Consider the following 15,350-nt stretch of genomic DNA (forward strand, 5'->3'; position numbering starts at 1 on the left):
TCTTGTGTTCTACTCAGGATATAGTGAAAGTTTCAGCAAATATAAGAAAATGTTGTTTTGTTTTGTTTTTTAAATGACCTACCTACTTTAATGTCTAAATTTGACAGTCAGGGTGGTAAGGCATTTTTTCGGGGTGGCAGCACCCTATGCCACCCCTCTAGATCCGCCCCTGGAATGAGGAACTACATAAATGAGTCCCTGATGAAACTTACTTTGCACCTCCTCCTCTACTGTGGGCCCCAGAGAGGCTAGACATCGCCAAAAATTGCGAATTCATTCAGCAGCTTCTGTTCATTCAGCAGCTCGAGCACTGCAGCTAATTGGTTCCATCAAACAGGGGGTTGGTGGGTGCGGGGGAGAGGTTGGGATGGGGGGTTTTGCAGAAAAATCTTATGAATGAAACCCAGTCTAGTGACGTCAATGGGGACCGCTTGACGCAGGTGTCACGTGGGTCCTGGGAGGGCGGAGGTATAAGAGAGCCGCAGCCGCCTAAAAACAGACCGAGCCAAAGAGCGGAATCCCGGGAGAGGAGCGCAGGAGGAGACGGCAATAAACAACAATAACAGTGACGACATTTAAAATTAGAAAACAACTTTCACAACAATAACAACAGCTACCGCACAGTGCAACGCAGGCAGTGGGGTCTGTGCATGAAAGCAGAAGTCCCAGCTGCTTTGAGTGTGACGTGACAAGGAGTGGAAGCTGGAATCCCCCCGCTGCTCCACCTGAACTGCAAGTAAGTGTCAACTTATTTATTATTTTATATGTATTATTTTCTCTGCTGAAAAAAGCCTGAAAATCTTTTGAGAATGGATGATTATTGACACTAGAATTTTTTTTGAAAAATAATATCGATCACTCTGAAGCCAAAAACCAAAGCTCCTCTTTTTCTTCTTTTTTTATTTTCAGTGTGCAGAGTGCTTCACATCAACAAAATATATCAAAAATGTGCAAAAGTGGATAATTATTTCTGTTGTTTGTCAGTTTGGAGCAGGGTTGATAGCTCAATATGAGCCTCTCCCTACCTTAAATTTCATTTAAATGTATGAGAAATATACACTTTTATATTTTATTGATCATATACATTTGGAGCCAATGGTTCGTAGATATGTGGGCGGTTTTTAAATGTGTATTATGTTGTTGTGATGTTCGGCCCCTGTGGGATAATGTATTGTTAATAGGACTGCCATATTTCTTTGTTTATGGTCAAACAGAGGTGGCTTATCATCATCATCATCATCATCATCATCATCATCATCATCATCAACATCATCATCATCTTCACATTTAGCGTCATTTCCATCACTATGACTCACTTTTGCCAAAAAAAAAAAGGCAGGCAGCTTTGTGTGCGTTAAGGTGCGGTGATGTTGTTCTTACAGTGAAAATGTGAAAATGATGCCACAGAGACAGTGACAGTCTTTTGTCGTGTCTAAAATGTCTGCATAACACTGACGTCCATGTTTGCTGAGGGTTCACAGTTTGAGTGTGTAGGCTGCGGGGAGGTTACTCATGTTGACAGAAGTCTGGAGGTGGCTTTATGCTGACAGGTTGCTCTTTCGTCTTGCCTCTCAGAAGCGGATTATTAATCCGCTTTGCTGCTATAAACCCTGGTGGAATCTGCTCAGACCTGGTTAGAATGAGACCTATACAACCAAGCTGATTTGTTTGGTTGATGTGGAGGATAAGATCCATCACATTAGATCCTGCTGCGTGTTTGCACTTTATGCATCCCCTGTAATCCATTCACCTCCACTGCAGAATATGCCCAGATCAACCAGTCTGTTATTGGCTCTTGAAATTGCGTTTCTTTCATAAATGAACTTGTTTCTGAGATTTTAATTAAAAAAGTCTTTAGAAACACCTAATTTCAAAATTATCTCTAAAATGTCTACCACACACATTGTATCCTACTATTATATAATCAGGATCTCACCCTATGACAGATCTTTCTGTCTTGTCTCTATAAGAGAAGATTTTTATGGCGCTATAATAGAGAAAAGTACCCCGGACGTTTTTTGCAGTGAATAGTGTGGCGTGATCCCTTGCAGCGCGGCTGTAGTTCATAAAAAGACGAGCGATGTGAGCGACCTGGAGCAACACTGTGATCTTTTAAACCCGTTTGTGCACTTTACAGAAATCCAACACTGGAGAGTGGACAGAAATGGCAAGAAGCAATGGCAGTACATGTGCTGTAATGTTGGCTGCTGTAGCAGTCACTGCACTTGTTGCACTTCAACGCTGTGTCGATTTCAGCACCAAGGACAGCGGCGGGTCCCTCCACCCTCCAGCAGCATGAGGAGCCTCAGATGAGTGATAGTACTCTATCAGGAAAACAACCTGTGTTGCAGTGGCGCTTACTCCTGCTGCTCTTGGAGGGCCACACCTTTGCATGTATTCATCTCTCCTACTCTGCTCATGCCTGCTGCTGTGGCTTAGGAGGTAGAGGTGGAGGTGCCGCACCATGTCGAAGTGTCCTTGAGCGAGATACTGAGCCCCAAATAGCTCCCAATGTATCACGTTCGTCGTGCATGTTAACTGGTCCATCTACCTGATTATCTAAATTAGGGCTTTTCACTCGACCAAGAGATCTTCATTGGCTGGCTAGAAAAGGCACATGTGAAACCAGGAGGGTAACTCATTTCTCATACATTTCAGTAATAATATTACAGTTCCCCCCACAAAAACAATTAGTTAAAACTTTACTTTTGTTAGCAACCTTACTTTTGTTGAAATCCAACAATCCAATCACATCCTTGGATTCAATTTTGTAATTGTGGAGGAAACTAGTTTGGAAGATGAAAACGCACATTCAGCAGCTAGAAATATTACTTTTTTTTTTTTTTTACTGATTTGAACAAACAAAACTGGATTTTAATCATCATAAGTCTGAATTTTGGGAAGAAGGAACACAATTACCAGTAATATAACTAGTAGTGTAACTAATTACGGTTAGCAGGGAGTAATGAGTAATAAAATTACTTTTGAAAAAGTAATGAGTAATGAATTATAAATAAAAAACATTGTGTAACAAGCCCAACTTTAGTTAATGATTACTTAATCAAAACAAGTGAGGGACAAGTGAGGGACAACTTGATAATTATAGTATTAATAAGTACTTATTACTCATAATGATGAGTTACTAGAGAACAGACTAGGAGAGCCTATATTAATGAGTCATTAGGTAATGATTAGTCAATGAATGTCTGTGAAACTATCATACTGACCACTTTCTTCATAAGTTGTTCCTTTTTAACTCTGAACCAGCTGCTGAGCTGCACATAAAGGGATACACAATACTGAGTAATTAGACTACTAAGTTTCCTCATTATCTTACGATAACTTACTCTTTTTGTGGCCCCTGAAGTCATTTACTCCAGAATTATGAATATGCAAATTATGTATTTCTAAGGTTTTCCTGTCTCCTACCTCACTGTAACGTCCATTCTCAGTGGATGTGTGCTGGTGTTCTTCTGGTTTCTACATCACACTGTTGAAGTTGCATACTGGACCAGGTAAATTAACAGATACATAGATGGCTAGATGCCACTAAATCCTACACATTGGAGCTTCAATCAGCAGTACACTCATTTTTACTGAATAAAATACAGTCTAAAACAGGATCCAGCATGTTAATAGAGCAGGCTTCTGTAAAGATGTGGACACATCAGTTACTGGTTTCCCATTGTTTGGCCAGCCCCATTTCTTCCAGACCCGATGTTAGCATGGAGCAGCCATAAATCCAAGCTGGGCCAGCATGGTTCCTATCCGGCCAGTCAATTTGAACAATTTTGGCTTAGTCCCTCAAAATTAAATCCAATCAGACATCATTCAATGATGGGTTCAGCAACAAAGCAGAATTTTTTTTAGCAAGTTTTCAAATGCGCAGCCATTTCCAAGCAAATGTCCATAAGTTGATGATGTTGGACAATATTATGTCTATATGTTGTGACCACATCCAACCATTTCACTTACAATAAATATCAAATTAATTAAATAAATAATAAATGAATTTCCATATTCCATTGATATTTAGCACTTGTGCATTTCAATATTTTTTTTATTTTCATATTATGTTTAGACATGCCATGACACTCATCTATTCACCACCCTGACCTCCTATTTCCTGCAATGGCACTGAGAAGTAACACCTTGAGGTGCAGAATCATCTAATAAGGATACAATTTCTATGATACTGTGCTATGAAGTCAGAGATATTAAAACTGAAGATGCGTGTCTGTGTTTTTCTCTCCTCTAGGCATTTCTGATCCCATTCACTGCTCATAGCAGGGCCTGTTCTGAGTGGCCATGATTGGGTACCATGATGCCTCAAGTGCCCTTATCCTTCTGGTTCTCCTGACAGGGGCTTCCTTCCTCCATCTATCCACCCCCAATCCGATCAACACCCCTGAAGATGTCAATAAACCACACAGAGATACTCCTCCTGGGGTGATGGTGTCAGGGGATGGGCAAAGGATGGATGAGGAGAGACGATCTTTACGAAAAGAAGAGGCAGAGGAAGAAGAGGAGCTTTTTAAAGATGTGGATCCCAAAACACTAGCATCAGTTTTACTGGAGGCCCTGAATCGCTCACAAGTAGAGAGAAGGAGGGAGGGAGAGGAACACAATGGCATGGAAGAAGGGATGAAGGCTGAGACAGGGGAGGTTAAAAAAGAAGAGACGTACAGAGAAGTGAGAATTATGGAGGGAGCAGACCGAGACAGAGATGGACGACAGGAGTTAGAGCTGCTGATGGCTGCACAGGGGAAGGAGCGGGAGAGACAGGAGGAAGAAGAGAGGAAGAAAGCTCAGGAAGAAGAGGAAAGGTTGACAGAGAAGGTGACCAGTCGTACCACAAGTCAGACAGTCCAGGTCCAAACAGCGCAGCAGCCCGCTAGTCCTGAAGGAGGAGAGGAGAATGGGCAGGGTGCTTCCCCCCAGCAGGGACCAAACAGCAATGAGGAGGAGGAGCAGCTCAGCCCCGAGGAGCTAAAGAGCCTTGAGACCATGATGAAGGAGTTTCCTCGTTTGAACACAGCCACTAAGAGGGAAGGAGATTCAGAGCAAAACCAGAGAGAGAGCAGAGGTTACAGCAGCTACAATGACATTATACCCATCAACAAAGGCAGCAACCTTGTCATTTCTAAGAAGAAACTGAAATGGCAAGAGGAGACACAGAAAGCCCTGAACACTCCAACATTCAGGGGCGGCAATTTTATGACCGACTTTGAGGACAGTAATTATGCTGGCAGTAATGCCGCACAGTCCCAGCCTCGAGCAGAGCAGGAGGTAATGGAAGATGATAAACCAGAAGAGGAGGATGACGAAGACGAGGAGGTGTTGAGTCCTGAGGAGGAGGAGGCTCGGGCTAAAGCAGAGCAGGAGGAGATGAGGAGGCAGGCAGCCGAGGCACAGAGAGCAAAGATGGAGGAGGAGAAGTTGGCCGACATTGCCTCAGACATGCTGCTGCGCTACATGGTCAAACAGAATAACGGGAACAAGAAGTACGGCTCATCTCTGTCCAACGCCGTGGAGGACAAGAGGTCCGATGAGGAACAGGAGGTGACAGAGGAGGATGATATTGATCCCCAGACCATCGACAAGCTGATTGAGATCTCCAGCAAGCTCCACCTCCCTGCAGACGACGTGGTAGATATAATCAGTGATGTGGAGAAGAAGAAGAAGAAAGACGTGCCGCCTGAGATGACGTCTCATTGGCAACAACCTCTAACACCGCTGTCTTCTTCATTCTCATCCCCCAATGGTTTCCCAGCATCGCAGGTTTCAACCAATCAAAATAGCTTCCCCATATCTAAACAACCGTCTCCAGCTGTCAATCTCCTTAAAACATGGTTCCAGGAGAAATCTCCAACAAAATCGCAGGATCTCTGGAGGAAACTTGGGAAGCCTCTGCTGGCCAATCAAAAGGTCTGGCCCAAACCTCAGAAGCCTCTGTCAATCAAACAGGAACTCTGGCTCAAATCCCCCAAGTCTGTCTGGACTGGCAATCCTTTTTACCCCTACACATATCCATCTTACTACCAGAGGAGGCCCTATCCAGGCTACCACCCAATCTATTTTCCTCCTCCCCAGCGACACAGACCCCGTTACTACATGCCCAAACCCACTCACACCCTGAACAACTTCCTGGGAAATTCAGTGGATGACCCCTACACTTTGCCTCTCAGACGCCGTTACCATAGCTGGGTCCAGCCCCGGCTGAGAAAAACCCCTCCAGGACTCCAGCAGAAGCCTTACTACACAAGCTACCCTGTTCCGCTGTACCCACAGACATTTCAGCCAGTACCCATCCCCAAACCACGTTTTCCTGTCCGAATGCCTGTGATCCCTCCTCAACAGAAGCAGTATTATAACACAGCCCTAGCACCTGCAGTGACGAGAAATGAAGATTATTATGTGGCTGGAAAGCAGCCAGACAGTAGTAAACGTGACGATCTTGAGAAATACATACAGCAGATGCTCATGAAGGGACCACAAATATTGGACTGAAAGGGAGATGAAAGGAGAGCAAAAATAGAGGAAATGGCAAAGAGGAGAGATGAGCAGAAGGAGTGTATTTCTTTATGATTTTGTTTTGCTGGTATTTGGTTTTGTTTTACGTATGTTCTGTTCTCCTATTTTGATTGGTAGTGATTTGGACATAACAGAGGACTTTTTTTCCAGAGGTAGTCTGGATAAAATGGAACTTTGGAGGAAAGATACACATCTACAGTCCTGCAGAGGTGGGAAATCAGGATGAATGCGGTCTTTTGGAAAGCAGAACGCAGCAAAGATTTGTATCATGCTAGAACTTTTCATCCAAACTCCTGACACAAGAACATTCTCCATTTGGACATTTTACAATGCCAACAAAGGATGACGCTTAAATATGTTGTTACCTGTATCTTTAAAAGTCTCCTTCAGAATCAGAGTGACAATCGGATGGATTGTAGGCAGTGATGGATGCTGGAAAACATTTGATGGCTGATGGAAGTTTTCTGTCTAAACACAAAAAGAACATTTGTGTAATTATCTCGGGCAGGAAAAGTTTAATACTATTTCATGAACATAATCTCTCAGAAGTGACATACACTATATGGCCAAAAGTATGTGGACCCCCAAACATTCCAGCCATATGTGATAGTTAATCTTGTGATTCCAACCCATGGGCATTAATGTGCTGCTGTAACAGCTTCCACTCTTCTAGTTTCCACCAAATGTTAGAATCTGGCAGCAGGGATGATCTCCCATTCGACACAAGAGCATTAGTGAGGTCCAACACTAATGGTGGCTCACAGTTGGCATTCCAGTTAATGACAAAGGTGATAAGGTTTAGGTCAGGGTTGTGTGCAGTTCTTCCGCACCAAACTGGGAAAACCATTTCTTTATAAAGCTGTGTTTGTGCACAGGGGCATTGTCACGTTGAAACAGGAAAGGGCCAAACACAAACTAGCCAAACAGGAAAAAACAATCCCAGACCCCAGGGTGTCCACATACTTTTGGCCACATAGTCTTAAAGATGAAATCAAGATCATCATCTGGGAATAGCTCCATGCCGAAAGCATTTGCTAGACTTATCTCATCTTTTAAAATGAATACATTTTTATTCAAATGTGTCATTATTGTGATATTTGTTTTTTTTAAAAATCAGTTTTTCAGCAGAGCAGCACATTATCATTATGTATACTCACACATACCCACCAAAGCTCTTTATAATAAAATATAATGCACCAAAAAGCCTATTTCATAACAGAGCTGTGGAAGCCACACCAACACTGCTATAATGGCTTGGATGACTCATCCTTTTGCATAACTTCAATTACCTTGTTGCTATGGTGCCAAACCCTGGCCAAACTCTATATGGCATTCTTTTACAGTTGATGCCTTTAGAGAAGGATGCAATGGTGGAGGCATACTGTTCTTTTACTAAACACATTTATTTTAGAGGACAAGGATGGTGTTATTCTATTTTGTTTTTAAAACAAATTCCATGAAAAGACCAAACCATAGTTGTTTTTTTTTTTGTATCAAACATTACTCAAATGGGAGGAAAGCCCTGCATCCTACTGCCTTCCTGTCTTTTGTAATCTCAGTGTGATTAATTCAAATGGTGTCAAATTTAACACATTCATTTAGATTAATTTTAAAAATAGCATGTAAAAAAATTGAAATTACACCTATAATTCAAACTTTTATAGCCACATTTTAGACTTGTAACTAGACTTCAGAAAGAGAAAATGAAAATTAAATTTTGAATTAACACAATTTATTGATTTTTTAATGCCACCTTTAGTTATTTTTATTTATTACTTTCTATTTCTATTCAATGTGCAACAATAATTTCAAGAGTTCAAATATCTCATTTGGGGGCTTTTACAAGAAAATATTCATATGATTGTCCACCCCAAGACCTGCCCCTGGATTAATTGTACCAGTGACTTACTTCCAAGGTATGAATGATGTTGCACTCAATAAGAGGGATTAAAGCTGCAGTAGGTTATAAAAAAAATATATATATATTTTCATATTCGCTGAAACTTTCACTATATCCTGACAGTAGTATATTAGACAGATACTCTGTATAAAAATCAGGTTCTTCTGGCTCCTCCTAGTGCTCCTAATGGTATTTGTAAGAATCCACTAGGCCTGAATGAAAACAACCAATCACAGCCAAGAAAGATATAGAAACTCTTTGGGTGGGAGGCTTTATTATTAAATGTTTTGGTAGGGGCTTTTTTTGCCTTCATTGATTAGACAGCTCAAGATAGATAGACAGGACAGGGAGAGAGAGAGAGAGGGGATGATGCACAGCAAAGGGTCACAGGTCAGACTTAAACCCATGGCTGCAAGACTCAGCCTTCGTATGTGAGACAGGCAGATTAATCCATTTTTGGTATAGCTCTGCACATTAGATATGTGTATTTGTGATATAGAAGATCACCAACCATATCCTTTAAAAATATTCTCCATGGTTTCGTGCCCCTAAATTAGCATGACTTCACTCTTCAACATTTATTTTTCATTCATCATTATCAAATCAGAGTCTATTTTGAAAGTTGTTCCCATGACCTAAATGTTGCACAACCATCAGTCTAACATTTTATACATTTGTAGGTGAGAAGTTGTTTCCAAACTCTGAGTAGAAATCTGCTGCCTTTACATGTCAGCGTGACATCCCTACCATTACATTATGTTTTTTTCCTTTTGTACCATTTGATATTATCCAAGGCTGTAATCACTTCTGTAATGGAAGCCAGTGGGATGATGGGAATGATTCTCTGGAACTGGTTTCATTAGAGATGGGAACAATTTGCTCATATTCAGGTGAATCTAAGTTTGACTCACAATTTTAAAAACACGATGAAGGTATTTTCACTGCTTGGATTGGTTGACAGTGCTATAAAAATGATTGTAAAAAAAATGTTTAACTGCAAAAAAAAGGATTGAACTGCTGAGTTTTCCTTTCTTTACTTAAATGGCTACTGATAATCAGTAATCAATAAACACTTCTTTTTCTCTCTTTTACCCCTCAAATATGTCACTGGTAACCAGAGCAGATGTTGCTCTTTGGTTGGTCTGTATTGTTGACCTTTGTGGTCGTCTGTCTCTCAGCATCTTTGTTGCCAAGCTGGCAAAAGAATCCTGGCATCAATGGGCGCCTGGTTAGCTCAGTTGGTAGGGCTGGCGACCCACATACGGACTTGCTGCAGTGGCCTGGGACCTACAGCCCTTTGCTCCGTGTCATCACCTCTCTCTCCTCCCACCTTTCCTGTCTCTATAAAAAAACTTAAAGCCAAAAAAATAACAAAAGAAATAAATAAAGAATCCTGGCATCGACAATCTCATAATGAAATTATGATCAACATGCGGTCATTAGTCAAAAAAGAGAGTGAATGGAATGGAGGGTTAATTTGTAATGATTTATTGTTTTTTTTAATGAGATTATGAAAGAAGTTACAGATTAAGAAAGAGAATGGGAGAAAAAGAAGCAGCTGAGATATGACAGACCAGAGGTGAGGGTACAGTGTGTCTGCACGTTTATGTATACTTGCATCTAAAAATTGCTTCTTTGAAGACGTACAAGCATCAATTTAAAAAGTATAAAAAAATTAAAGATGACAGAAACAATGACGTTGTTGTACCTTAAAATCATTGTTTGAGTCATGTATGCGGCCAGTGTTGTCCATGGTCTTTCTAGATGTATCTTGTTGTAATCATCGTAATAAACATGCGTTTGCTGGATGTAAATATGCACATGTCAATGACTACTTTTGCTATACATAAAGAAACAAATAAAGTCAACTATTTTTATTACGAAAGTGCTTCATTGTGGACAGAGAAAATTTTTATGTGAGTGTGAATGGAGACAGCAAAGGTCTTGGAGAGCCATCTCATTGACACTCAGGTGTTCATATAATGTATATGAGTATGTGTGATATAACTCACCAGTTGAGGTAGAGGTGAGATTTAACGGAAGATACAGGAGCGATATCTTCCATTAAAGTGAATACACACCATTCAAATCAGAGATGTTGAGTTTCTCAGCAGTTGTGTGCCTGGTAGACATATCACAACATTAATAGAGATTAAAATGATCAACAACAGTGTTTTCAACAGTCTTTCTGTATTGAATTCCATGAACACCTGACTGACTGAGATTTCCAGGTACTGTGAGATAGTTATACAGGACTGTGACATGATGTTCCTGCCCAAAGTAGTTCGTATTGATAAAACTAATGGATGGATAGATAGATGGATGGATGGATTGATGGGTGGTTTTTGAAGCATTCACTATGTGGTTCCAAATCTTTTTCCTTAAGGGACCCCTTTTGTATCATAATGCCAAAAGTCAGTCATGGTAGAAGCAAAATATTAAGGAAAAAGGACAAAATACATAAGTCAACAACATTGTGCAGGCAAGACATCCCTTACACTCAAGAAATCCTTGCGACCCCCTGGAGTCAAGATCCCCAGGTTGGGAATCAGTGCACCATGTGTGTGAAAGAGAAAGACATTACGAATCATCATTAAGAAGATGAATATCCACAGCAAATCTCATTGAAATTCGAATTAATAATTCTTTAGAGAGTTGTCATGGACATAATTGTTGGTTGGGGAGAAGGAGCTGTGAGCAGCACAAACAGAATTCCATTCAGCTACACTGCTCTCCATATGTTTGTATTTTATTTTTTTTAAATGAACAAACATGATGTCAATGTTACTGTCACAAGATTGAGGCAAATAACTGCCTCAATTATAGTCTGGTATATTCTAAAAACTACACTTTCCTTCTGATAATAAGTCATGATAAATAAATCAAATCTAGTGTTACGAATGATAATCCTATGTGATCCCTGTAGTCCTTTGAGAGAGTAATTAAAGGTGGGAGGCAACAGAAGACAGGATTTAGCTTGCTGTGATACATCGTGCTGCTCAGGGTGGGGGTGTTCAGCAGGGTGATTAGAGGTTAGAGCAATCATGGAGGAGATGCTGGTTGTGGGCTGCAGGGACCAGGAACCACAAATGCATGTCCATGTCAAGGTTTGAGAAGCCTTCAGCCTTCTGATGACTATGGACAAGGATTTCCACAGGCTGTCAAATGATGTTGTGACAGAGACAGATGGGATGAAATGGGACAGGCATTAGTAAATGAGACAGTCAAAGCATGACTGGAGGTAAGGCTGAGACATAAGGTTAAAATTAGTTTGAGGCTGCACTGAAATAGAATCAAATGAAAGGCTGCTGATAAAAATAAAAGAGAAAGAGAAAGTGGAGGAACAGAGGAGACAGAGGGTGTGCTAAATGAAAAGGTAAAAAGTAACACAGGGCAGGGAGGAGGGAGGGAGGACTGGAGTGGTTGATGGTTGCAGCTCTGCCAATGGAGAGGTGCAGTGATTCATGATGTCACGTGGTGAAGACTGGGTGAGTCATCCACCAACATCATCATCATGCAGCCACTGCAGAGCACCCAAAACACACACACACACACACACACACACACACACACACACACACAAAAGTGCACACATTAGACATATGTATGCATACAGTAGCTGCTGGCAACAATGAACAGAAATGCTTACATTACACAAAACTCATGGTTATCTCTTGCTCACACACATACATATATATAATAGACCATCTCCAAGTAGTAAAGGGCCAGTGTGTAACATTTGAGAGGATCTATTTGCAGGAATGAAATATAATATTCATAGCTATGTTTTCATGAGTGTATAATCACCTAAAAATAAGAATCATGTTTTCGTTACCTTAGAATGAGACGTTTTTATCTACAGTACTGTCTATCATGTTGAACCGAAATGTTTCTTCCGAATGTCTCTTTTCCCCATCAAAGTGACAATATTGTTCACATCCTTCTACACCATCCCTTAAATCACCAAGCATTATTATGGAAGCCCATTTTTGCCATTGTGACGGGGGTCATGGTCATGTTATATAAATGAAAAATACAGTCCTAGAGGTTTTCTTTATGTGGGTGTTAAAGGACATGTCCTGATCAAAGATAACTCCAAGATTCCTAAAGGTGGTGCTCAAGGCCAAGGTAATACCATCTAGAGTAATTATACCTTTAGACAGTGAGTTTCTGAGGAGTTTGGGGCCAAGTACAAGAACTTCAGTTTTGTCTGAGTTTAACATCAGAAAATTGCACATCATCCAGGACTTTATGTCCTTAAGTCATTCTTGTAATTTAGCTAATTGATTAATTTAATCACTTAATTGATATGACTGGGTATCACCTACATAACAGTGAAAAGTAATGTAGTGATTCCTAATAATTTTGCTCTTGGGAAGCATATATAAGGTAAATAGAATTGGTCCAAGAACAGGACATTGTGGTACTCCATGACTAAGTTTAGTGTACATGGAGGATTCATAGTTAACATGTACAAATTGAGATCGATCTGATAAATAGGACTTAAACCAGCTTAATCTGGTTCCTCTAATATCAATTACATGCTCATGTCTCTGTAATAGAATATGATGGTCAATGGTGTCAAATGCAGCACTAAGATCTAACAAGACAAGTACAGACAAAAGTCATTAGTAACTTTGACCAGTTCTGTCTGTCCGTCGCCAAGTGCTTGCTCATGTTTGGTCTCTGTAAATAATGTTATAAAGAGTTTGGTCTAGACCTGCTCTATTTGAAAAGTGTCTTGAGATAACTTCTGTTATGAATTGGCGCTATACAAAAAAAACTGAATTGAATTGTCTCAGTGCTATAATGAACTCTAAATCCTGACTGAAAATCCTCAAATAAGCTGTTGTTATGTAGGAAGTCGCTGCAATGATAACCAAATTTTATTTAGATTTTTATTGTATTTACTGTATGCAAAACCAAAATGTCAAACTCCGGCCACATGACCCAAGAAATGTACTGATATAAACTACTAGCTAATGTTGGAGTGAGATTCTCTGCCAGGACCTGCGCTGGACTTATAAAGAACTTTTCATCCAGAAAGACAAGGAAGGTGGTGTATAGGGTGCTGTATAAGAGGCAACGGTGATGCCATTGCAAACTGCATCTTCTACAAAGAAATGTATGTGTAAGTGTAACAGACCTTTGTTTTTTGTCAAAGAGTAGTCTCTCTCAGTTTATGTGTTCAGGTAGGAAAGAAAGAGCATGTTAAGTAAAGCCATTTCTGTGGGCAGGCCTGGCTGGAAGACCTGGCTGGAAGACCTGCTGTGGGATGTGGCTGACCAGTTTGATTCACGATGGCAAGTAAAAAAAATTAAAAAAATTAAAAAAGTCATTAATTACAGAAGCGTATTGAATTCACTTGAGAAAAAAAAAAAAAAAACTATTTTTATTTTTTGGGGTTTTTTTTGTTTTTCTGAGTAATTTTTTTCTTAATTATCGAGATACTTCGAACTCCTGCCAGAACCTCCAACCTGCAAGTGACTCCCATGGACCTATGGTGACTCCTGCCCTCACATACATGCCCTATCTTCAACTATCTACCGTACCGGGTCAATTTTGCTATGTATATATTGCTATGTCTAGCAGACCTGAATGGGCTTTCCTTCTGAACAACCGCAAAGTCCTCAGGTTCCTGCGTAGAGTCGACAAACTAATGATAATACCGTCTATATGACTTAAAGACAGGACTATCTCCCAGTGTCTTAAACCCAGATCAAAAACTTGACTGAACTAAACAAGCCGGTTATGTTTGTTTTCATTAAATCGGGCTCTCAATAAAGGAATGAATGCGTCTATAGTTTCAAATGCTCTCTAAACTCAGAAAAAAAATTTCTACGAAAAACCAACCATAAAAAAAAATTACTCTGAAAAACAGAAAAAAAAATACTCCGAAAAACCAACCAAAAAATAAATTACTCAGAAAAACACAAATAATTACTCCGAAAAACCAACCAAAAAATAAATTTTCAAGTGAATGCAATGCGCTTCCGTAAATTTATCCTGTTTAACTACCACCTATCATTTATTTATTTGTTTATCTTGGAATCTATTTATTCTTTTGATTATTCATTTTTGTATTTATTTATTTACATTTATGGGTCCTGGAAACCTAACCAGTAATAACGGTACTACTGTTGTCATTATGTAAAGATTTGGTTAGGCCTGTAGTCCAGTATTAACAACAAATAGAATGAATGGACAACAACACTTACTACATCTTGGACGACTCGGATCAATGGTAGCGTGGCCGAGCGGTCTAAGGCGCTGGATTAAGGCTCCAGTCTCTTCGGGGGCGTGGGTTCGAATCCCACCGCTGCCATAATTTCTATTTTAAGAAGTAAAGTTGTTTAACTTTTGATTTATTCTCGTGTTTACAAAAACTACATCAACGGCATACCGAGTTTGAAAGCTTTTAAAATAGATTATTGTGTCATGGAACGTGTAAGAATGCTTCCTTAAGCATTACAGGCAGTATTTATTTAGGTCGATTTCAGTAACCCGGAAGTAGTTAGGCTCCTTGCCTTCAAATTAAAGCGAGAAAGACACACTTGGATCGTCTGTGCACTTTCTAGTTTGTGGGGGCTTTTAAATGATATAAGGTGTGTGCGTGTTTGTGTGTGTGTTGACAAGATGCTCCGTACTTGGACCACAGGCCAGAAATGATGGAGCCTAATTATAGATTCAATTATGGTGTTTTATAGTGGATAATGGTTAATGGATGGTGCATTAATGCAATAATTATCATTAAGATAAGATATACCTTTATGAATCCCCCATAGGAGAAATTCAAATTACACACAGCAGCACTGGGGAATAAAGTGCAATAAAAAGAGTACAGTGTACATACAATCGTATCACAAATTCGAATATTACAAAATATAATCTAAGTATGTTTAAAACTAAACTGTAC

The 15,350-nt window shown here is 40.0% G+C and overlaps 1 protein-coding gene and 1 non-coding gene across 3 annotated transcripts; both read left to right on the top strand.

Moving 5' to 3' along the window:
- The first annotated feature begins 433 nt into the window (after positions 1 to 433).
- vgf (VGF nerve growth factor inducible) lies at positions 434 to 10,322 on the top strand. 2 transcript variants are annotated; one of them, XM_051429595.1, is made up of 2 exons: positions 434 to 736; positions 4,259 to 10,322. In XM_051429595.1, exon 2 carries the CDS (start codon positions 4,309 to 4,311, stop codon positions 6,508 to 6,510), a length of 2,202 nt encoding a protein of 733 aa, XP_051285555.1. In that variant the 5' UTR covers positions 434 to 736; positions 4,259 to 4,308; the 3' UTR covers positions 6,511 to 10,322. The 2 variants fall into 2 exon arrangements, with proteins under 2 accessions (XP_051285555.1, XP_051285556.1); XM_051429596.1 differs by lacking the exon at positions 434 to 736 and adding an exon at positions 2,497 to 4,157.
- Positions 10,323 to 14,677: 4,355 nt separating this feature from the next.
- On the top strand, positions 14,678 to 14,759 carry trnal-aag (transfer RNA leucine (anticodon AAG)). Its single transcript has one exon. It is a non-coding gene; the product is annotated as a tRNA-Leu (tRNA).
- The last annotated feature ends 591 nt before the right edge of the window (positions 14,760 to 15,350 follow it).

Source organism: Dicentrarchus labrax, unplaced genomic scaffold, assembly GCF_905237075.1.
Source record: "Dicentrarchus labrax unplaced genomic scaffold, dlabrax2021, whole genome shotgun sequence".
NCBI lineage: Eukaryota > Metazoa > Chordata > Actinopteri > Moronidae > Dicentrarchus > Dicentrarchus labrax.

What these genes read in the sequence shown, in the direction of transcription:
- vgf (XM_051429595.1), top strand. Translation starts at nt 4,309, where the DNA reads ATGATTGGGTACCATGATGCCTCAAGTGCCCTTATCCTTCTGGTTCTC.